General features: G+C 37.9%; 1 protein-coding gene across 1 annotated transcript in view; it reads right to left on the bottom strand.

Annotated features, from left to right (window-relative positions):
* The window catches only part of PCCA (propionyl-CoA carboxylase subunit alpha), a 274818-nt gene that overhangs the window by 100559 nt on the left and 150365 nt on the right, over positions 1-23894 (bottom strand). Inside the window, exon 19 of the mRNA XM_031045567.2 lies at positions 10357-10459. Coding sequence (XP_030901427.2) covers positions 10357-10459 — 103 coding nt within the window. The remainder of the gene's footprint in view (positions 1-10356; positions 10460-23894) is intronic.

Below are 23894 nucleotides of genomic sequence, written 5' to 3'. Positions count from 1 at the left end.
ACACTGGCAAAACCAGGCAAGCTACATTGCTGGGAAGCAGAGGTGTAAAGCCAGCATCATCACCCTGTTTCTGCAAACCAGCTCCTCTTAGTCTAAACAATGCTATGACAGCAAAACAGCCTGTGGGGAATAAACACAGGTGGAGTATCTGTCTCCTTGCCTTCCACTCATTTTTCTTAAGAATCAACCCTAGCAGTATCCAAGTATCATTCACTGAGTATTTTACACTGATCAATCATGTATTTGCCACTACAGCTCTCACAATACTCTTTGCTGCAGAGATGGCACAAGATGGTATAATGCAGCATCACATGGAGGTGTGCATGCCAGCTATTTACAAGTTAGTTCAACTAAGAGCAGTACAGCTTCACTAATGAAGCACTGCCCAAACCAGGTTAGTCCCATTGGTTCCTTTGTACTGTCCTAAACTGTGCCATGTAAGCATGTTCTAAATGGGGAACAGCACAGAGTACAATGTCTCTTTGGTGACTGCTGTATATTAACAATAAATAGGACTGCTATCCATTGATAAGACTTGTTTGTATCTCTAATCTTAATTTTCATTCTCCCATAACCCAGGTTCCCTGGTTACATTCAAATCTTCATTACAAGCTTAATAGCTAGACATACAGCTGTCCCACTAGTCTTGTATTGCACAGATCTCCAACTCCTACCAATAGCCAACACTGATACAGAATGAACTCTCATGAACAAAGCTATGTTTTCTTAATAATAACAGTTGTATAAACATAAGGTCTTCTCAGTTAAAGGGAAACCAACATCAAAAAGCAGTAAAACATGGAACCCTAAACCCTTCTTTCTTTGAAGAAACACGTTTGAAGCGAGGTGTTTCTAGTTATGGGTGAATGAAATGAGAATTCAGCTGCAACAAACGGACATCCAGTCCATATGAAAGACTAATTAGATCCATCTGAGAAGCTGTGTCTAAAACTGCTTCACATATTTCAAAGGAAAGCTCTTCTAGTCTATCTTTTGAGAAGACTACATCAAAACATTTAGTCACAGCTGACGTACATCTATCCACTACAGCAGCATGAGTTTTCATAAGCCATAAAAGCTACATTAAAGTAATGTTAATAGTCTGCCTTACTTAAAAATTAAATTAAAGGGGGGAAAAAAAGCAGTGAAGAAATTTAGAGCTAAGAAAGCAACTCAAAGCGTCAACGACCTTACAGTTCCCCCTGTGCCAAAGCATCAAGAGATCCCAAACTAGAGTATCATACTGAATATTAAATGTGCTGATATTTGCCCAGAGAACAGAATTAAAGATGAAACATCATCCAGGGCCTGCAGAGTTAACTATGACTTTTGTGGTAACAAGCCAGGCTCTTAACATTACGTTAGCATGCTTTTAAATGTAACTCTTGCTACTCCTGAACCAGCAGGAGGAGCTCACAACATTTTTTAACCTATTCATTCTACAAAATTTGGGCAGGGGGTTGGGAAGTTGGAGGGGTTTTTGAGGGCAGGGAGGAGTTGGTTTGGCTTTTTCTTTCCAGTTTTGTTGAATGCAGAATCAATGGTAAAGGAAAGCATCTAAGTGATGCTCATGTAAGCATTCTTTTTAGAAACTGTTAATGTTGTGGTGCAGGATCTGAAGTGTGCATGGCACACAAATGAAGACAACACCCATGCCCCAAGGAGTTGTCAATCTTAAACCAAAAGACCACAGAAGGACTGGAAGGGTGGCAGGACACACTGCATGTTGTTATGCCAGAAACAAGACTTTCTGAAGAAAGAAAACGGTATGTTATTTCTCTGTATTGTTATAGATTATTAATTTATATTTCAGTTTATTTTTCACTGGAATTCCTGGAATCACTGGATCATGACCCATGGCAGAACATCATGCCAATTTTCATACCACAGGAATTCATCCTATGAAGCCACCTGTGTGGGTAAAGTTCTTGATTAGGCAATTTAGAATTAAACATTGTAAAAACCTATCTCCTTCTCTGCCTTTTAAGAACCATGCTTTAAAACAATGAAGAGAAGTCTGACTCTAACACAAGGAATATAAATATCCAAATTGACCACATTTGCTTTTAAAATACTTTACATTTTAGCACCTCAGACCTTTCATTGCATTTTCTTTTTAAACTTTTCTTATAGGCTACATACCAGCGCCAAGACCATACGTTACTGTGAGGTTTGTAGCAGAACTACAGATCTCCAAAAAACTACTCTAACCAAGCCATGACACTGACATAGAGGGGAAAATATACTCAAAACTACACAATTAATTTATTACTTTCCATGTAACTTTTAGTTCTCACCCTTGTAGATACCTTCTCCACATGCTTATGGAGTACTATGTGAATAAACTAATCCAAGATACAGAAACCCAAGCCAACAGTATCTCTTTACAAAGCAGACACACACCTATTGTACCAGTCCCCTACATGTACTTACTACTAAACTCATGCTTAAACATGCAATCCAAATGCACTCTGTTTCCCTTTTTGCTTAGTACAGAGGCACGCCTAATACAAGTACATAGAAATATTATACAGGTATACTTAATATTTACCTAAGCATTTTTACCTCTATCACATTTAATATGTCCCAGCATTTATATTCTCTGAGAGACTCGATGCAGCAGCACAGAAATGCATACCGGAAACACAGAGTTGACAACAAGATACTGAGGCTAAGACTACCTTCATTTAAAAAACACATCAGCAGCCACAGAAACGTAGCAATTAAAGCCTCTGCCCACAGAGTCAGAACATGAGGACCAGTGCTCTCCCTCAGACTGAAGGATTCAAGTGTGCAGTGCTTGCCTCCCAGGAGAAGCTGTCCCCACACCACTGGATAAGATGGGGCAGCCTCAATTCTTTCCAGTAAATCTGCCGCTGTAGAGAAGGAAATGCAGGATCTGTAAAGCCACAGAGTCAGCCAACAAGTAGGAGCACTACTACAGCCCAGTGATAATGGTAATACTTTACAAGGGTGGAAATCAAGGATTTTGCTCTTGCCACAGAGCTATTTTATGCATACTGCATTATACAATTGTCGTTATACAAAACACTTAAGTCTTACAATCAGAAAATGTTCTTGATTTGAAACTGAATTAAAAGGGTAAAAGTAAGTACACAACCTCTAGAACAACAGATTTTGTAGGTATACAACCTATAGAACTTGGTAATGAAGAGGTTTGTTTGCATAACTGCACATGTTCTGCAATGAAGAATTTGTGTGCTACTCTGCAAGTAAAATATAAACCACTTGGAAAAAGGCAAGAAAATTTTTCTGCTTACAGCTGTAAGGATTATCTGCCCTCTCCAGTGGTGCCTTTACACATGCACTTTCCGTTCAATCAAACTAATATAAGACAGGGGACTAACAGAGTATTTTATTCTATACATAAAACTATTGCATATATAACATTCCAATGTATAACGATATATACTTAGAACTATATTAACCAGAAAATCTTCATTTACTGCTCCTGGGGATATATGTTAATTTGTATCTCTACTGGCTACCCCTCTTATTGTTTTAATTCCTACTGGTATTTGCTTTTCATCCCTATTAATACAGCTCTCATATTTCTTTTGTATGACCACTTAGTTATATATTATTATTTGCCTGAAGCATACCAGAAATGTGAAATACTACTAATAATAATTCTTGTATTTTATTGATTTTCCTAACAAGATTATTAATTTTATACTGATAGAGTTGGGCAATGTTATTTAACGTTATGGACTACTGGAGAGACAGAACTTAATATGCACTGAATTATGATCCTGCTCACTTCACATTTGTGTAAAAGGAATTAAATGTGGACTACACTTGCTTACAGCAGGTTTCTGTATCATTGCTCTGATTTTTCGTTATGCTATTGCTTTTATACCTGATACTTTGCATAGTTCAGCTGCACCTAGTTTGATTTTTGGGTGATACTTTTCCTTAAGCATTTTTCCTTCCCTGAAGATAATTCACAAAACAAAGAATGTATTTCATAATGTAATTTTTAAATCAACTTACCCTCAGTCATAACATTTACAGCAAATGAATACAGCAGAGCTCTCCTAATTGAATGTTACTTACATTTTAATTTTAAGTCAAAGATTAATCATAACTAGATATACATGAATTCACTAAATTACAGCATACAGATAAATACTTACCTACTGCATGCTGATGATAAAGGATGTATTCAGATAACAATGACAATAATGCATTAGATTTGTACTGTTACGCTCTCATTTATATATTATACAATCGGTTTTCCTTTGCAAATATTAAGCAGTACATAGGCCAATTTTCCACATACATAGATACCTAATAAATTCTTTAATTCTCATGAAAAATATGGGGGAAAATATTTTTCAAAACAATCCATAAAACTATTAATTTCTCATCGAGCTGAACAAGCTTCACAAATTTTCACAGATTTCATGTGTTGAACTATATTTACCTGTTCTTAAATTTGAATTTAGGACGTGATGACCCAATGCAATGTGAAAATGGTAGCCCATTCTAGTAGCAATCTAAAAAAGTAATTAAGCTTTTTCTCCTTATTGAGTGTTTGATCTACACAGGTCCCTCTGGAAATGTATCAAATTTCCATTTGCTCAAAGTCACTTCTGAACTATTTCACCTTACACTTAAGAAAAGCCAAACCAAACAACTTTCATTCACCACAACTTCAATGATAAGAAGCTACTTTATAAGTAAAAACATCTGGAAATTCTTTGTCAACTAAACAGATGAAAGGATGATTCTAAGTGGTGTGGGAAGGTATGCATCTACACAGAGATGAAGAACCCTTACAGAAAAGGCTGTTTTCAAACATGAAAAAGGAGAGTAACAATTACTTGCAGAGAAATCACACAAATCAGCAATAAAGAATCCTCAAGACAGAAGATTCCTATACAATAGCAAAGAATGGGAAAACTGATTATGCCAAAAAGGTTTTCAAGAATGCAGTTTATTGCACAAAATACAGCCACAAATCACTCATTGAACTAAAATTAGGTCCTCAACCTACGCTTAGAGCAACAAACTTCAAGCAAAAAGAAACACGACTGTACCTTCTAAAGTGTAATTACTTACTGCTGGTACTCATAATCTGAGCCTTTCAATTAATTCATTCTGCTTTTGTGAAAGCAGAGGTGTAGACAGAATACAAGATGACCCATCCCTTTTTCTACCACCTCCTCCACCACAAAGATGGTTCTTTAGTTGTCTAATTCAAGTCACACTCAGCAGAAAAATAAAATTGAAGAACACTGAAGGAAGTAAAGAGGCTGGATTAGATCTGTGAAAGGAATGCACCACAGTCATGTTCATTATTTATCTTTCATTCTTTTCTTGAATGAAAATTATACAGTGGTAGATCCAATAAATTGAACTTTACTATTGGATACCTGCTCCAATGTATTTATTTTCTCCCTTTCTTAGGCCACTTACCTTCTTTGCTATTATTTTTATTCTACATTTTGAGCATATTACCTACATTAAATCCATCCACATTGGAGAAGGTAGGCTCATGGCTGTCCGTAACACTGAAGTGTGATACGCACTGGTGACTAAGGAGCTGCTCACAACGGGGAGGGCAGCTCCCATCCAGCAAAGGAACTCCACACTGGCTGTGAGCAGCTCCTTAGTCACCAAAGTCTGCAAAGAGGCCACAAAGCCACCATACACTGATCCCATGCCTCATTGGTGGTTGACATCCAGCTTTGAAGAGTCAACTTAGTACAGTGCAGGGAAACCACACAGCTACCAGATTTGATCAATATATATAGGCTCTCATTTGCTTTTGTCTTGCCACCCTTCGGTACTCTGCACAACACTCAAGCTTTGTAAAGAAAAAAGAGACTCCAACCTTCACCAGCAAAACCAGATCAAGTCTTTGTATCAATGAAATCATAAAATAAACTTCATAGCCAGATTTGCAATCAAAAATGGTAGGATGAAGATTTCCGTCTGATACTGAACTAAACAGAAGATTCTAGAGTTTGGTGATGAATCTTCTGAGCTGTTTGTTGCTCTTCTACATTAGTCTCATGTAAACTAGAGTATTCTTCCTTCAAATTCTATTTTAGCTGTAGTCTTGATTGCTAGATCTCCATTGATGAAAGGAAAAATTTTCAGCGTAAGAATACTAATCAAATCCCAGAATCTGATTATCTGTCCTCCAAAGAACTAAAAGGATATATAGGACAAGCAGCTTAAAGATTCTTCTAACAATTCATATATAGGACAAAGAAAAAATTAAAAAGAATATGTGACATTCACGTGAATTTATTTGGTGAGTTCTTGTTACACAAGCAAGTAGATCTCAACAAAGTTGATAAATTTCAATGCTCCAGTCAGGTCGAGTTTTTTAATTGCAAAAGTGTTTGTTGTATCACCAGAAACAACTGTTTGATGAGGAAAATTCCAGTACACTAATTTTATACAAAATGAAGCATTAGCATATAATGTAGCTTGCCTCAGAATGATGACAGAGCTACTTCTATTTTAAAAGAAAAAAAAATCAAGCTAGAAGTCACAAAAAGTTTTCAACCTCTATTGGAAACAAGTAAACTAATGTTTTTGTTTGCACTGCTCTTGTTTGCATTTACCTTTTTAATTCTTCAGTTTGGGGAAGCAAGGCCTCTAAAGTGGCACAAAGCCAGCTTGCATTGTGGACCTCTGTTACAAATAAAGTGGTTAAAACCAGATGGTTACAAAACTCAAAAATCCTGAATAATAAAGAGCAGCAAAGAGCAGTTAACACTGCACAATTCATTAAGATTATCATGATAAACGAAGAAAACCACAGATGACCCATAGACCGAGATGCTGACGAATGATCTGCTTGCAAACAGCGGGAACCACGGAGCAGCCTGCTGCTCACACTCCCTGCACAGAGAGCAGAGCACTGCATACTGTGAGGTGGGGAGGTTTCGGCTGGCGAGAGTAAAAGAGTTATGGAAAAAAAGAAAGGAGTCACTGTTGGAAGAGTCCCAGTGGTAAACAAAGTAAATCAGGATGCGAACACTGCTGCTGCAATGCACAGTTTGCAGCTAGAGTAAACTTCTGAAGGGGAATGTGAAGGTGGCCCTCCCACTGGGCCATCTAACTGCACCACAGATTTAGCTATCTTTGTCACAAGCCACAAGGGGACACAACCCACAAAGTCAGGAGCCCGTGTCACACCAACTTAAGAGCAAAAACCAAATGCAGGAGTTCAAAAAGTGAGGCTTGTGTTTCTGACAGCAAAGTTCATAAAGAAAGCTTTGAATTTCCCCTTTTTCTTTTCTTCCCTTTTTTTTTTCCTGATGGTATGTTATACCTCCTGATCAGAAACAAGTTTTCTTGATCCTAGTCTATGGCTTTTCTTCCTTGAAGTTTTAAGGCAATTTTTTTTTCCATTATAAAGCTTTGGATAATAATTGAGAAGTTTCTGATTGTGTCGTTTTTATTATATCCTCTTGTCTGTAGCACAGTCACAGGAGAACCCCAGCAAAATTAAAATTATCACTAAGAAAAACATGTCCTTTGCTACTTATCCAGTAACAATGAAAAATAAGTTAACAACCCTGGAATTCAAAAATAGATATCTGCTTTTTGCAAACCCAAGCCCTTTAGTCAATTTTAATACACTGTACCTTAAGGTTTAAGTGAGTTAGACCTCTGGTTACAGTGAAATCCACCTTCTGTGACTTGTTTCACCAGCTAAGGAATATTCCAGATGCAGGTAAATAAGAAATTATCTCTCTCCATTGGTTAGGGTAGAATCGAAATGCAAAAGCTGCTGCCGCCAATCCCTCTGGCTCAACTTTAAGGGCATGAAGACGTACCCTACCTGATGCCCCTAATTCCTCCCTGTTGCTTACTCACCCCTTCACCCATGACAGTGAGTGTGCTCAGCTCTCCAGGGGTGCTTCTGTCTCCTTTGGTAATAACAGCATCATACTACAGGGATGCAAGAACATTAGCAGGATCCTCCACCTTTGTTATTGTTGAATAACAAACCACAGGACCAGAAATCAGATTCCATATACGCCTTGTTAAACAGGACTTATACTACCCGCAGTGCTCATACAAGACATCACATTTAAACTGAGATGCACGTTTGGACGGTGGTATAGGTGAGAATGATTTTCTGTATGTTAAAATGATAAACTAGCAGCAATAGCATTAAATTATCAGAGCTAGTACTTCCTAGAGAAACACTGCAGTTTACAACTCAGCTGCACATGGCATCTAGGACTGACTGGTGTATGTGCTTGTATGTTCGGTTACCTTCACAGCTGATAAAGACAGAAGCATAAAAGGATGCTTAGAACCTAGATAATGAAACTGAAGTAAATCTCTCAAAAAACACATATGCATGCTTGTGTAATTAGTTGTGCTAAATTAAACTCCTAGTTTGGGGAGGTCCACCTATGCGAATTAGATCTCTGAGCTCACAGCAGAAGGGCCTGTGCAACACCCATAGCCACTAACAGCCACTCCATGTCTTTCCCACTGCAGCAGGCAGCTACAGGCTGACCACTCTTAGTAGTGATGTTGCAACAAAAAGGTGGAAAGGCTGGAGGCAATGCCTACTCCTAGAAAGGGCTGTGCCTGTCACACAAACCAGTGCTAGTCCAACTCAAAATTGGCCTGAAATCTGACAGAAGTGTTTTGTTGTTTGAGCAATGGGTTGAACCCAAGTTCACAGGATGCCTGTCAGGGCCATTACATAAGTTTAATTCAGTAAAAACCTGCATGAAGACATGGCCTTCACCCCTGAAGCACCATTCCATGAGTAAGGTATCACTACCATGAAGAAACAACACAATAAATTAGGTACTGAGGAAATAGTTGTTCATGACCTCTTGTAATTCTTTCTTAAAGAAATACCACAACTGACCACTTCCTTTCACATTTGAAGTAGTACATTTGCAAGAGAAAAGTTTTAAATGTGCTGACCACAGTGACTGATCTCCTCCATATCCTTTTTACAGTGCACCTATGATCCACATGGAACAGAAAACATCCTTACTTTCTATTCATACTCTCACATTCATCATGCATGTGTGTTGAATACAGTGTGATGGAGTTAAAGGTAATATTAGAAATGATATTGATAAAGCATCTTGTTGCCCCAGTTAGGCAAGAAAAAGAAAACAACCATAAATTTAAAAGTGCTAGGTTTTCATGACCTCAATTCATGCCAGTGAAAATAGCCATTTAAAAAGATGACCAGTTTCAACTAAAACTCATGTATCTTACCTTGGCATTCCAGTAGAGTGAAAGTGAATCACTGAGACAATACTGTCTTGGCGATATGAGATAGTATTTTAAATGTCCTTTTTCAAAGAAATCTCATGATTCTGAATGCAACATAGGTGTGAACATCATGACTGTAAAAAATATCACGGAGCAGATGCTACAGAAGTTTCTGCTCTTCTTGAGTATCTTCATTGAAAACAGCTGCACAGGTAAACTAGAGGACTTCTGGAATTCCTCATAGTCCTGTTTTTCAGTGATTCAAGGAAAAACTGACCTCTTTAGACCCTTTTGTAAACCTTTGCCTAAGAGTCAACAGAAACTGTGCAAGTCAACCATCTATTTAAGTAAATAAGTAAATAAAACAATAAAAAAAGAATCTCAATTTGACTGTGGAATGACCATTAAGAGACTTAAAAAGTAGTCCTCTCTATAAATCTGCCTTCTCAACTCTCCAGTCCAACCAGCTTGTGTCTTGGCTTTATGCTGCTGAACAGCTGAACTACCTAACACAGCATTAGTGTTCTATTGTGATGGTCTGCCTTTCTGCCTTTCACATGGAAAACATTAAGCGCTTAAGTAATGAGATTATTTGTAAAAACAACAGTTTATACACATTTAACCAAAGTGACCTAGGCACATCTTGAAACCCTGGCATTTTACTATGACCACATACAGTTTTAGTGAAGCACTGAATAATTCCATCCCAGTACGATTACACATCCAACATGCTTGGTTCTTTGTTTTTTTTCTAATCACTAACTTAAGCTAATCTAATTTTTGTTGACATTGCGTTGGTTTTCTTGCTCTCATCTATGTACATTGGAGCATAAGACCATACTTCTATACAAGACACTAAACAGGGTCATTAATTAGAAAACTAATTTAATAAACAAGTAGATGAAAAATCATCCATAAGCATGAGCAGAGGAAAATCTTTGTACACTAGCACTATATAATTAACAAAGAGTCTTGTTCTGTAATTCACAGCAATGCCTGCTAAAGACATAATAAACACTTATAGTCACTGAACAGAAAAGAGAATTTTAGTAGGTGTCAAGAATAATGTATATTGACTCAAGACATTGAATTGCTTGGAAAATGGGCAAAACTTACAGAAAATGATGAGCCATCCTTTGAAACTGCAACTGGGTAAATTCCATCTCCTAGACGCACAGAAAGCTCCCAGCTACTTCTCTTTGATTTGGCAATAGGAATTCTAAAAAAGAAACAGACAGAAGAATAATTTTTAACAGAGATTTCATGCTTCTCCCATTTTAACCAGAAGTGCTTGCCTCATAGGATGGTCATGAAGGATATAAAATACCATTAATCTATAGACACAGTTGGAGAGCATACTTGAAAAAAAAATCCTAAATACATTTTTCTGTCAAATGGCGTATAAGGAGAAAATACACTCTACTTTCTTTCTAGATTTGCCTTGACACACTGGGTACACTGATAAAGTTATAGGAGGCTCTTGAATACAGCCAGCGCTTGCTGCAGAATTAGCTCAAACAGATGAAAAGCAGATGAGAAAGTGGGTTGGCAGGAGAATAGCAACAGTGATAGCTGGAGCAGCCTTTTTAAGGGCAAAATATAATCACTATTTCTTTCATCTAATTCTCAGTAAACCTTAATTAAAGTCCAATTACATACAAAAGATTCAGCCAAACAAGTAATGCAAGCAATTTTATAATTAATATACACTTTAGAGTATCTCATCCACAGAGCTGCTCAGGCAAACTGAAAAAAGTAATGATATATCATCACAGCCCACATGCAGGATTATGCCTATTCCTGCAGCATTCTGTGGCTGCACCAGTTATCCAGTTACAGAAGAAACCCAAATCTTTTAAACTTCAGCTTAAAGAAGCACACCTGACAGCAAATGAATGAGACGTGAGTCTCCATTCTTGGAAGTTCAGAATGAAACACGAAATTTTCAGCTATTTTACTTAAATGTATACTCAATTTCAGTTTCCTCATCCTAACTTTTCAAGTCTCTTCCACTTCGGTGTTCGAAGGTATCCTACAATTTTTCTGATGAGTGCATGCCGGATATTAGCATCCACAAGCACCATGTAGCCTAAAGAGAAGGTATGAATGTGGAGTTTAAACCCCACTAAAACAAAGACACGTTATTTTGGAATAGCTTTTCTTCCACTCTGACACACACATTTAGACTCTGTAAGAAACAGACATAAATTTGTCACCTTTAGGTCTCTCCTAAGGGTAATTTCTGCTATAATTTTCATCTATTGAACATTATAGAGCTTACTACATTTTACTGCAGCTTCAGAGTCTGAAAACTTGGAAACATGTATTTCTGTGTTATGTCACATGCATCCTCCTGAGGATTCAGATGCCCAGTGAACCACATCTCCCCATAGGAAGTGCTCAGGTTCCCGGCAGAACCAACAGGGAGAAGGCCTGTTCCTCCGGAGGCCACAGGAGGAGAAATTACCTGCCTAAGCCAAAGATAACATACTGAATCGCTAAGTATTTCAACAATCATTTTAAGAAGGTTGAGTTTTTAAGCACCTAAAATCTAAGCAAGTACCTAACAGTCACCAAACTAGGCTGGAAGCGTCTAAAAATTGTGCCTTGCAATGTGCCTGAAAAGGGGAAATGGAAACACAAAATATATTTAATAAATAAAGACAAATAGATGCATGCTTATCATTTGTTACTCTGGATCCAAGGCAAGTAAGGCTTACACCAGATAACAGCAAACATTTTAGCACATTTCTAAGTATCACGACTTATGGAGTTCATGTAAACAGATACTGAAAATAACCTGTTCCCACAGTAAAGATGCTGTTACCTGTCACATTTAATATACAGCCACAACTGTCAAAACAACAAATCTGAGGAAATATCTATTACTTATTGGGTGCAATGACGTATCTCAGCACCTTGTCTTGAAATTCCTGTATGTCACCAAAACATTTAGACTGGCTGATAGGAAATGTGACAGACACAAGAGTTCCTGAAGAATAGGAACAGGAATTTCCTGCACAGGTAGCAGGCAGCAAACTGAGAGATGTTTTCATTGCACTTCCTGGTATCAGAGCACCAGGAAGGAGGAATGTAGCAGGGGTTTGGCAGAGCCTGGCTATACTCTCTATGGTACTCCACTGTAATAGCCAACAGGATTTAGTGGTTTACAGCAACTTCATAGTTACAGCATTTCTTGTACAAGGTAAGACCTCATCTCAAACACAGCTTAAGCAGATCCACTTCATTGGTGGCATGAGTTTTCTTATAAGCTTGCTGGCACAGCCCTGCTTCATACTGCATTCAACTGGAAGTGATCTCATGAATCTGGCTGTTGGCCATCAAAGGAAGACAGTCTTGTTCTCCAGCAGGGATTATTTTTGTTCGGTCTTGTCTTGCTGAGCTTTGTCAAGTGTATCTCCAAACAGGATGCACACCTCTTGAAAGGCATGACTATGATCACTCCTTTGCCTGGCTTTCAAACAGCCCCACAGACACATAATTCCCCTCTCTGCAACACTGGTGGCCAGGAGGGCAAGGTCCAGAGCTGCATCTAATATCCAAGTACATGGCAAGTTCCCTCCTGGAACTGCTAGATCCATTTGCACAAGGACTTTTTTCACCTTTGCTAATCAAATGCTTGTGGCTTTGCAACTGTAACCGGCAGTTACACTGGATAAGACAGACATTTACACTAGACCATGAGAATCCTACTTTTTCTTCATTAAATCAAATTCCTTTCAAATAAATTATCTTGTAGTAGATGCGACTCTGAAGGGATTCAGGGAGGGGGGAGAGGGGTGTGTGGTTCATATTAGAAAGGATCACAAAGCCCAGAATTAAGCACCAAAGTCCAAGTTTCTTGGATATGGAAAGGAAGCTGCTCAAGTCTGTGAACTACTTTAGAAATGCAGGGTTTTCTATCAGCCTAAAAAAAGGATTTTTTGGTGGGTTTTTTTTTTTTTGTTGTTGTTGTTTTGCGGGGTTTGGGGGTTTTTTTAATTGTCTGAGAAGTCCCAGTGCATGGGAAATAATCCCTTTGTTCTTGGCCAAGGATGCTTCCTTAGCTGAGAACTTGGATCTAAGTCCTCCAAAGGGAAAGCATCTGGACTTCCAAATACATTTTCCACTAGTTCATGGAAACCTCCCCAAACTTATGGTTATTTAAAAAAAAACTTAGAATTCTACATACTGGGCTGAAACCTGACATATTCTATTTACAGGAGAAAAAAATACTGAAGGAAAAAAATAGTATCATTTTTACCATCATAAAAGACACAATCTTATGGCGCTTCCCTTCCAACCTTAGATTCAGAATCGCAGTCTGGTTTGGGTTGGAAGGGACCTCAAAGCTCATTCCATTCCCTGTCATGGGAAGAGACACCTTCCACCAGACCAGGCTGCTCAAAGCCGTGCAACCCGACTTTGAACACTGCCAGGTATAGGCAGCCACAGCTTCTCTGGGTAACCTGTGCCAGTGCCTCACCACCCTTACATGTAAAGAACTTCCTCCTAGTAACTAATCTAAATCCACACAGTACGTTTTCCATGGGGTGTAACATGCCCTCCCTTTCTTCTTACAGTTTTGGCAAACAACATAACACGAACAACTTATTTTATTTACATATAAAAATCACTTGCTGCAGGAAAAACACAATTTTAGCAGCAAAATGAGTGCAAGGTGAATGGGAAGCAGGGCCACAGAGAGCTGTGCACTGTTGTCCTTTGCCAAGAGCATTACACACAAAAGGAGAGAGCAAAGGCAGCACCATGGCCGCAAAGACAGGATGTAGGTGGAAAAGAATGTTATGAATGCCTTCCATACAGAAATAGGCAGTTCTGAACCTCTCTACTCCATATTGACTTTGAAAAGGAAGTATCATGAGCAATAGGGGCACAGATGAAGTGTAGGGTGATGGCCTGACTCTAAGTTACAAAGGCATTACTTTAAAGTGTTGAAGTTATAAAAACACGTAAATGGTGTGAGAAGAAAAAACAGCAATGCTTGCCTGCTTGGTTATTTATTTTCAACCTCTGATGCTGTTTGCTCAACTACAGATGATGTCATGGTCCCATAATTTATTTCATACACTGCACAGTGTATTATGCCCCTTTTACCCCCAACTGCCATGAGAGACTGAGAGGGAGGGAGGGAAGGAGATACTTCATAATATTGCAGCAATTACAGCCCCCACTTTCTTTACAAGTTTTCAGGGAGGAAAGCAGACAACTGCTAAAACTTTTAGACTGACACATACTTACTGTGCTCACAGAAAACAGACACTAGTTAAACTATTACCTATTCTAGTCAAAAACAAACAACAAAGGAAAGCAGGCATTCACAAAAGCACGTCAAGTAATAACTGCCCCAGCCCGACCATTGTGATTGTCATCAACCAATCAGGTAGAAGGAACTCAATATAACTACAATTTTCTGTAGTTTGTGGCAAATAAACTCCCCTCTCCCAATTACTGTTGATGATGTAATGAGCTATGATAAATGTCACCAGCTCCTAAAGTGTCAGGAAATTGAGTATAGATTTTTTTACTTCCAATTCAAAATATGAGTTCTGACACTGAGGGAAAAAACCTTACAAATTCTCTTCTGATATTTTTGCTGCATAATACTTCATGTAAACACAGAGAAATCCCAAACTATCGTAACAAATTCTCCCATTATGAAAGATTATAAGTGTTTGAAAACTACATTATATGACACTGGGTAAAGCTGGTTTTCAATTGTGCAATTACCTATTCAGCAGTTATATAAAAGTGAAATATTGACTTAAAACAATGTTAATGGTCAAAGAATCATTAAGAAATCCTTCATCATAACTTTCACAGCAGGTGGCCTGTAAAATGATCAAGAATAATGTGCAGGATTCTGTAGCCACCAAGGTCAGTTTCTGCATACAAATCTTTGCAGGGGGAGAAAAAAAGACCTTCAGAAAGTGGGCCATTCATCTGAACCAAGTTCAGAGAATTTCCAGCACTGTGAAAAGATATGTTATGCAAGCACATAGATGTATTCAGTGGGGGTAGACTGAACCAGCTACATGGAGACTACAAAGGAGCCCTCCCATGGCTCATGAATAAGTTGAGGAAATGATCAGAAAAAAATGGAGAGATGTTTAGACAGATGGCCCACTTAAAATGCCTGGGACAGGGCATAAGCAATTTTAATGAAACTTTAGATCTACCATATAAATTGTTTCTTATTTTCTCTGCCCTCCCCCCAAAAAACTCAAGAAAGGCAAATAGAAATTTAACAACTCAAACAAGAGCCTATCTTGTGATGTAAAAAAAAAGAAAAAGGGAAGTAAACCTCACACTTTTAAGCATTATTGGTTTAATAAGTTCATATACAAAGAAATATCCTTCACAGAACCTTCAACTATCAGATGAATATAAAAGCAGGGAATGATTAGATTAAAAGAATTCTAAACAGAAGTGTACTGCCAAACAAAACAAAAATCTAAGCTTTACTATCTGAGTACTTTCAACACTTTCCAACATAAAAGTTCATCTTTGCATAGAGAAGATAAAAGCAGCACTTTCACAGGATTATTTTAAGAACTAAAAATTATGTGAAAGGAACCTAAGAACCTGGGAATATTTTATTCATCAATTGGAAGCATTTTCTACATCTATTCACACACATTTTCTACATATATTCAGATTGATCCATCTATACATATCCCATGTACTTTTACATAAAAATGGGGTTTCCTTCTTTCTACTTTATGTGTGCATATGCATACATATATCCCTGTTCACTAAGAGAGTATAAAAACATACCATTATTAGAGTAAATTATAGTTCTGTATGTCATACAAAATAATAACCTCTGGCCTATGTGCCAGCTGATCAGACAAAGGCTGAAAAAATTACTCAGTTGTTATGTCAAAATGGTTTTACATTGCGTTTTCTTACATACTTCTTTTAGATCAATAACAAATATGCATATTTATACCCATGTACTCTATCTGAATAGTGACCACATGAACAAATTGAATTACATGGAAGGCAAACTATAAAATAAAAAGCACTGCTTTAAAAGGATGTTATGGAGTGGACTGTGCTTTTATGCAAAACAGTGTACATCTGGAGGCTTCCTTTAACAGAAGCCTTTTGGGTGATTTGCATTGACATAGTGGCCTGGAATCCGGTGCCAAATGAAAACCTCCAGTGCCTTCATCAGTGAACCCCTGATCAAGGCTAAATAAAGAAACAGTTAAAGCTAGATCTTATAAATCTGGGGTGAATTTAGCTACCTACAGCTAAGCATCTGGCTCAACCCCTTTCATCTTCATTTAACTGTTAAGTAACCGTGCAGACAACCTGAGCTCACCCTGGATCACCCTCTTCCACTCTAAGGGTTTCTAAGTGTGCAAGAGGTTGAGTCCTGCAAAGAGAGTGACCCAACTGCTTCACAGCTAGCTTCCTCAGCAGCCTGTCAGGAAACAAGGGCTCCTCTGCCAAAGCTGTCCCCACAGCATTAAGAACAAAGCATGCTCCAGGCATGCAGGCAAACATCAACAATTCAAAGCCTCTTGAAAAATCTTTTATGGCTTTTAGCTTAAAGTCTATTGGCCAAAGGAAACAGGATTGCTGCTGTTGCCCATCTTGATACAACAAATTCATGTTTGCAGCATATACATCCAGAGAATTAAAGGCCTGGGTTGTCAGTCACCCTCAGCCTGTGAGGGTTCACATCTACCTCTCATCTCTCAAGAAAGAGCCAGGGCCCAGGTAGGCATTAGGGGACTCGCCATCCTACACTGCTTATGGTAGGAAGGAACAACAGAGTTACGAAGACTCAGAGCATGCAGCTTTGCAGACTGATGATGCATCCTCTGGGACAGAGTTTTGGCATTTGGTCCTATGCCAAGATATAACTACGCACTTTGAATTTAACAAACTGGACAAAACACAAAGCAATCCTGGGAGCTGCAAGTACTGGCCAATCTCTCCATTTCAGAGGACAGTCAGACTGTGCAGTCCTTCAGCAGATGCCAGCATACCTTGAAAATTACAAATAAATAAATGTAAAACATGATATCTGAAACTCATTTCCTCTCCTATGACATGTCAGGGTCTACTTTAGCTTTTGGTTTCTCTTGGAAAAGGAAACATCACAAGCATTAATGCTGGATAAGAGATGTTGCTCCTTCTCTCATTGCAAGCATTTGTAAGATGAGAAGCAAGGAAGATTCCAATCGTGCTCAAAAGTAGAGAAAAAACACATTTGTTTTACATATCATTTACAAGTCTGTGTTCTGATCTGCTCCTTCAAAACATCTTTCCTAAATCAGAAAAACTGTTTACCAAAGAAAACCTACTTGCAAGCAGGTGTGTTTAACCAGATTAGTCAACCATATTGAGCTGTGCATAGTGCTAATTGTTAAAGACAGAAACATCTGAAAATCTGTTCATCATCAACGAAAAAAAATGGGCTAGTTCTCCTCCACTGAAATAACTTCACAACTTTGTTTCTCTCTAATATCTTTAACTGTTAATAGCAGTTTACTTTGAGCAGTTGGAAAAAATAATCATATACTCCACAAAAGGAAAATTACAAACTCTTTTTCCTGTACTTCCTTGAACAAGGAAACTCATTAATTCTCTTATTCTGCAGATAGTTGGGAATAGTCTTACAATAATTATCTCACTTTCTTTTAATGTTCAAAGAGCTTCAGAACAAATCACTGTGATGCAGCAGGGAGGACTTCAGCTCTTGTTAGCATCATCCAGTAGCAGTTATATTCTTCCATATAACATGATGGTATTGGGTGTAGCTGCTTGTGCGGCAGCCTGCTTCTTGCACCTCCATTCAAACAATGATTGTGCCCAGTAATAATGTGCTATTTTTCACTATTAAGTTTAGAAAATTACAGGTTACCTTTGTGTGTTAAAAACAGGCAGCAATCTCTAAACTGCTAATACGAAAATGGAGGTGAAATTATGAAAAATTAATTACTTATGGGTAAATTTGATAGGGTAACAGTCATTCAGTTTTATACCTATACATAGGACTACTCTCCATACTCAATTATTTTTTGAAACATCCAAACTCAATGCTAGGTTTGCTGTATTCATCCCAGTAGTGAAATCTGCCTGACTCATAGCCTATTAATCTCGAACTAAGTTGCCACTAACCACTGAATTCAAAACACATTTAATCCATCTTCCCTTTTGTCAGAATTTAAGATTTCAGTTATTTACACAATTTTTCAGTAGAAGTTTTGAAGTGTATGATATCTCATAAGTAATCAAGACAACATTGAGGGTGTGAAAACATCAGTGTTTTAGTTAAGATTGCAAGTAGTTCTCAACGCAAACTATCCCAACCATCTGCACTTACGCTGCTTCATATCATATTGCAGAACAGTCTCAGGGCACAGAAACCAGGTCTGTCTGATGCAAGACAGACGGAAGCCTGGCTCCAGAACTGCACGTAGCACACTCCAGCCACAAATGGGCATTCAGTTCCCAGGACTGGATTAGAACTAATCAAAAGTCAAATACGTATAGTGAGAGTATCAACTCCTCATGATGAAACAGAAATCCACTTGTCATGACAGCTAGATTACATATTGAAGAATTCTTTATTCACATAGAGATTTTGATCTGAATGACAATTTCTGCGATTGCACTCCCTCAAAACCATAAGCTCAGTATTTTATTCAGATATTGGGCCAGAGATTAAAAGGTAAACAAAACATGATAGTTAAATTCAGGCTTAAACCCCCTTATTTAGTTGCCACAATAAAAAAAGAGAGTTAAGAAGTGCTTAGCACCTGCCAGCTCCTTTCAGTTGAAAGCAATGAGAATACTGTACGATGCAGCACATCTGAAAAATCATTCCACCATTTGCACGAGAACACACATATACTTGAATAAAATTTTAAACTTTAATTTTGGGAAAGAAAAAAAAAATCTTGGCTTGAAATCCAGAGCTGCCTCCATCCTGTTATATGATAGTATTTTCTTGAACACATCACTGTTTCTCCAGCTAACAGTAACTTTCAAGGTTAATCCCCCAAAACATATTAAGCTATTTCTTTTTTATTCAGAGATTTACATCTGCACCATAAATTGACACATCCACCATTAAGTACAGTAGCATCTGACTGAAATACAGCAGCTTTTTAAAGAAGAAAGTTTGTAAGGCAGTGAAACCTGTCAGCACCTGCTCAATTTACTAAAGGAAGCACCAGATCAATGAGTAAGAGACAACAACTTCAGTCAAGGGGAAAGGAAAGACATCAGAATAAAGTCACTTCTGAGGAAATTTGGCAAAAATACTGTAAGAACATCAGCCTTCCTCAAGGCCCATAGGGAACACAATGTGCAAACTAACGAAAAATTATAAATTACATTAAGCTAACAAAAAAAATCCCAAAACCCAAAAATTACAACACAAGAAACTGTCTTAGAGCCAAACTGAAAACACCTTCTTCTAATAGAACACCACCTCCAAATATATTCTTGAGGTTAACAATTAAGCATTGAATGCTGTCTTTCTTGTGCTTAATAGTTTTATTTAGGTCTTTCACCTAAGCCTTACTACAACACCCTTTTTAATCTGTCAGTCCCCTTAGAACTAACCAGATCATATTGCCAGAAGTATGAAATTTTTGCCAGACTTTGTAATACCAATGATTTGACTTGGTCTCTCAGAAGCCTGTATCCCAAAGGCCATTATTTAAAACAGAATTATATTTAAATTTTTGTGGATCTTGGAAAATACAATGCTTGCATCGGATTTAAGTAGGGTTCCAGGGTATTGTAACAGCTCACCCATCATGCAGAGCTTGCCACCTCCCGCAAACTTGCTGCAGCCAAACCAAAGAGTACATTCAAGAGCTTAGCCATCTCATGCCAACGAGATCAGTTCTGTAATACAGCTGTACCAATCCTGCTTCTTCTGCCATGATTTCTCCTCTATATGACACTCAATTCAGGAAATACACAGAAGGCACATTCAGGATGAGACACAGTCTCAGAAAATGATGGTCAGATTTTCCCTTCCTAGTCATCCTATATGCCATAGTATAAGAAACAGAGGCTGGCCAAATAACACTGATTAATTTGCAACACTATATTTTTCCAGACAGTGGCTAGCTTTTCAAAAAGATGCTTCTTTACTGCATACACAAGAACTAGTGCTGGGTGACAGCAGAAATACCAGTGAGGTTACCTACCAAACAACAGACAAATGTGATTAGAGCGTTAGGCTAGAGGTACTCAGGACAGCTTCTGACAGGCAAAGTGATAGCTACTTCCTCTTCCTAACATGCAAAAAATGTTGCATGTTTCATAGATTCTAAAGCTTTGTTCTCTATTTCTTCTGCACTAGATTCCTATGGAACAAATTAACACCACTAATTCTGTTAAGGTACAAAGGAAAAAAAATAGCAGATAAGAAAACCCCAAGAGTTCATTAAAAATTATATTAGATAACATATCTTCAATAAGTATATCTTCAATAAGTACTAATTTCTCATGTCTAGACAATTATAGCACATAGCAGAGCCCCAGTGGCTCACATTGCCTTCAATAGATCTTCTACTGCACTTTCAGCTTACACCCAGAGTTCGCACAACTGAGCATTCACCACCTGATATTAATCATCTTTACTCTTTATGACTAATGGAAAGAGAAAGGTACCTCTCCACAATGAGTTAGACCTTAGATGGGCTGAACTACCTTTGGGTGATGCTTACCTGTATTTATGACGTTACTTGGGCACTATGAATCTGGGTCACAGAAACCCAGGTTCAAATTGTCATATGTATTGAAAAGAAGATAAATCTCTATTGCCCTCCATATATTTTCATCCTTTTAATAGGACAGCTGCCATTGTTTCTATTATGGTCTCACAAGTAAAGAGAAGAAAGACAGTTAAGAAAAAAAAATGTGTGCAGGTTTCCTACTTAGCTAAAGTTACACACATCAGACATGAATGAAAGAATTTCAGAATAAATTATTAAAGTAGGGTTGATTGTGAACAAAAGAAAATTGTAACAGCTAGTGCCTCATGCTCAGTATTAATAAGAGACTTGTGCCCCCTAAGCTTTATGCTCACTAAAGTTGAAGTAGAGAAGCCAGGCCGTGTAGGTGGAATGGACCTAAGGAGCAGCAATAACACAAAGTTTAACACAAAGTAGGTCTTCTACTTAGATTTCCTTTTGCCTTTTTTGGGGGGAGGATCACGATCAATATAGCATGGCAACATAAAAATGGCCATACTGGGTGGCCCAAATATCCATCCATTCCGATATTCAGTGACCAATGGTAGATAGACAATTGAGGTATAAGAACAATAAAAGAATGTATTCACACTTCTACAATGTACTTAACTAGAACTTCCTTCTACTTCCTTGCCTTTCACCAGGACACTTAGCTCAGTAATTCACACAGAAATGTATTTCCTAAATACAAAATATTTTTCATACATACACACTATATATATATATAAAAATAACAACCCATATATAATATAGAATCACAGAACAGTTTTAGTAACATGCCTTATATAGTACATTTTTATATGTGATATAAAACATTTTCTTTAAACATGATTTCTTACACATTCAATTATTATTTAATGAATATGATAACACATATGTTTGAAAAGATGGTACTGTTGTTCTTTCTTGGTAAGCTAACACAGAAAACTACCATTCTGTGGATGCTCCTATTCTATAAACAACCATGAGCTGGTAACTTGTCTGTGGTCAAAAGTATGTTCAAAAAGGACATCAAGAATATTTTAACACAAAAATCACAGATACATTTTGAACAGAAAATGTAAAGTAGAAGCACTGTTGTGCAAACATGACACGATGTACATTATCCAACCGGTTTTGATACAGTGTCTGCAACTATGCCCCACTGGTATCTCCTGAAAATTTAGATGGAAAATGAAGAAAGATATCAGAGAAGAAACAAATAAATAGCAAGGGAAGAGCCAAAGTATTTACAAAATAAACCTTCAGAAGTAGTGTATGGCAGCTGGGAGAGGATACCTTAGGAAGATCTTTAGAAATGGTTCTCACAACTTTGCCTTCAAGCCCAACCCCTCCTTTGAACTCTCCTACTCCTGCTGAGGAAATCAATCACAGAATCATAAGAGTCGTTAGTTCTTTCTAAGCCCAAGTCTCCTTGCCCATACCCAGCATATTTCTCTAAAATACAAATGACTGCAGCCCCTTCTGGCCTTCCTGTGTGAGACAAGCTAGCCTTGTTTCTGGGGAGTTGTGCTCTACCCTATACAGGCTGTGAACACGACAGTTTCCCAGGGCAATCCCACTTTCTACAAACTGTGAAACAGCAAAATGCTATCAGCTCTCACTAACCCTTCCATGTTTGGTAGAAAAATGGAAAGCAGGGCCTGAAGAACACCATTCATGTAATCAAGGTACATAAGATCACCACCCATGGCAGAGACAGGAGCCTCAGAAACATGTACCACAACACTGGGATAAAGACAGAAGCTTAAAGTCTGGGAAGGATAAAATCTAACAAATACCTCAGATTTTTTAAGTGCTTTTTGTATCTGGAATTCAGTAAACAAACTAATTATTTGTATCATGGTACTACTAACTGCAGCAAGCCAAACTTTACTAAGCACCACAGAGAGACAGGATAAAGACTTGTCATCCTCTCCTTTCTAAGTCAATGGGTAAACATCCCTGGTTTCAAAAGAAGCAGGTCCTGAGCTGTTCTTTCCTGTCCAGTCTTTCTCACAGCAAGGGCTTTGAAGATGTATGCTAAAGGGAAGCCACAGCCAAAACAAACTCCAAGCACCACATCTAATTACACGAAGTAAACCACTAAAGACTGGTACGTGAAGGATATTAAAGAATCATTCAGTCACAAAAAGAAAGTCATCTGAGAAGTCTCAACACAGATCCAGGGAAAAATATTCAGACCTCTGAATACTTACTACAAGCCAACAGAAATCAGCATATTTTTTATTTAAGAGACCATTTATCCCAAGTATCCTATCTGAAGAAGAGATGACATATCCATGCAGTCTTTCTTTTAAGGTTCACAACACCACCAGGTTACAAAGACAAAAATATACAGCACCTAAGGAGGAACCTTACATGCAGGTAGCAGATCACTGATCTTTTGTGTCATGAAAATCACAGGCATGAGATTCTACTCCAAGATAGTGAGTAGCAGCACAATTATCAATGTTAACTCTCAAGTAATTAGAATTACACAAATCTACGCTGTCACATAGCAACAAATAGGCCTGTGGTCTTAGATATAAAAAAATGGAAAATGTTCCTTTTTTACTGGTGCTTGGTAATGGACATAACAGCAAACATCTTAACAAGAAAGTGAAGCAAGAGCACTCCAAAACTCCTGACACGAAGGCAAGACTCATTTTTCTCGTGAAAATGTTTCCTCAATATTTTCACTTAAACACATACTCCAAAATCATGCAGAAGTGACCTGCCTCTCTAAAAGTTGAAAAGAAAGCAGTCTTAGCTCAATCTTGTATGTTTACACTTTTAATCTTACCCTTAAACAAGACTGAATTGAGCATAACAGCACTGAAGGTCAGCTTCTATACTGGCATATCAGGTTTCAGGCCAACAGCTCTTTTATTTAAAATATGTTAGATAAAAAGGTAA

The sequence above is a fragment of the Melopsittacus undulatus genome, chromosome 2, assembly GCF_012275295.1.
Source record: "Melopsittacus undulatus isolate bMelUnd1 chromosome 2, bMelUnd1.mat.Z, whole genome shotgun sequence".
NCBI lineage: Eukaryota > Metazoa > Chordata > Aves > Psittaciformes > Psittaculidae > Melopsittacus > Melopsittacus undulatus.
The sequence above is the reverse complement of the archived record's forward strand: the minus strand, read 5'-3'. Positions and strand labels throughout refer to the sequence as shown.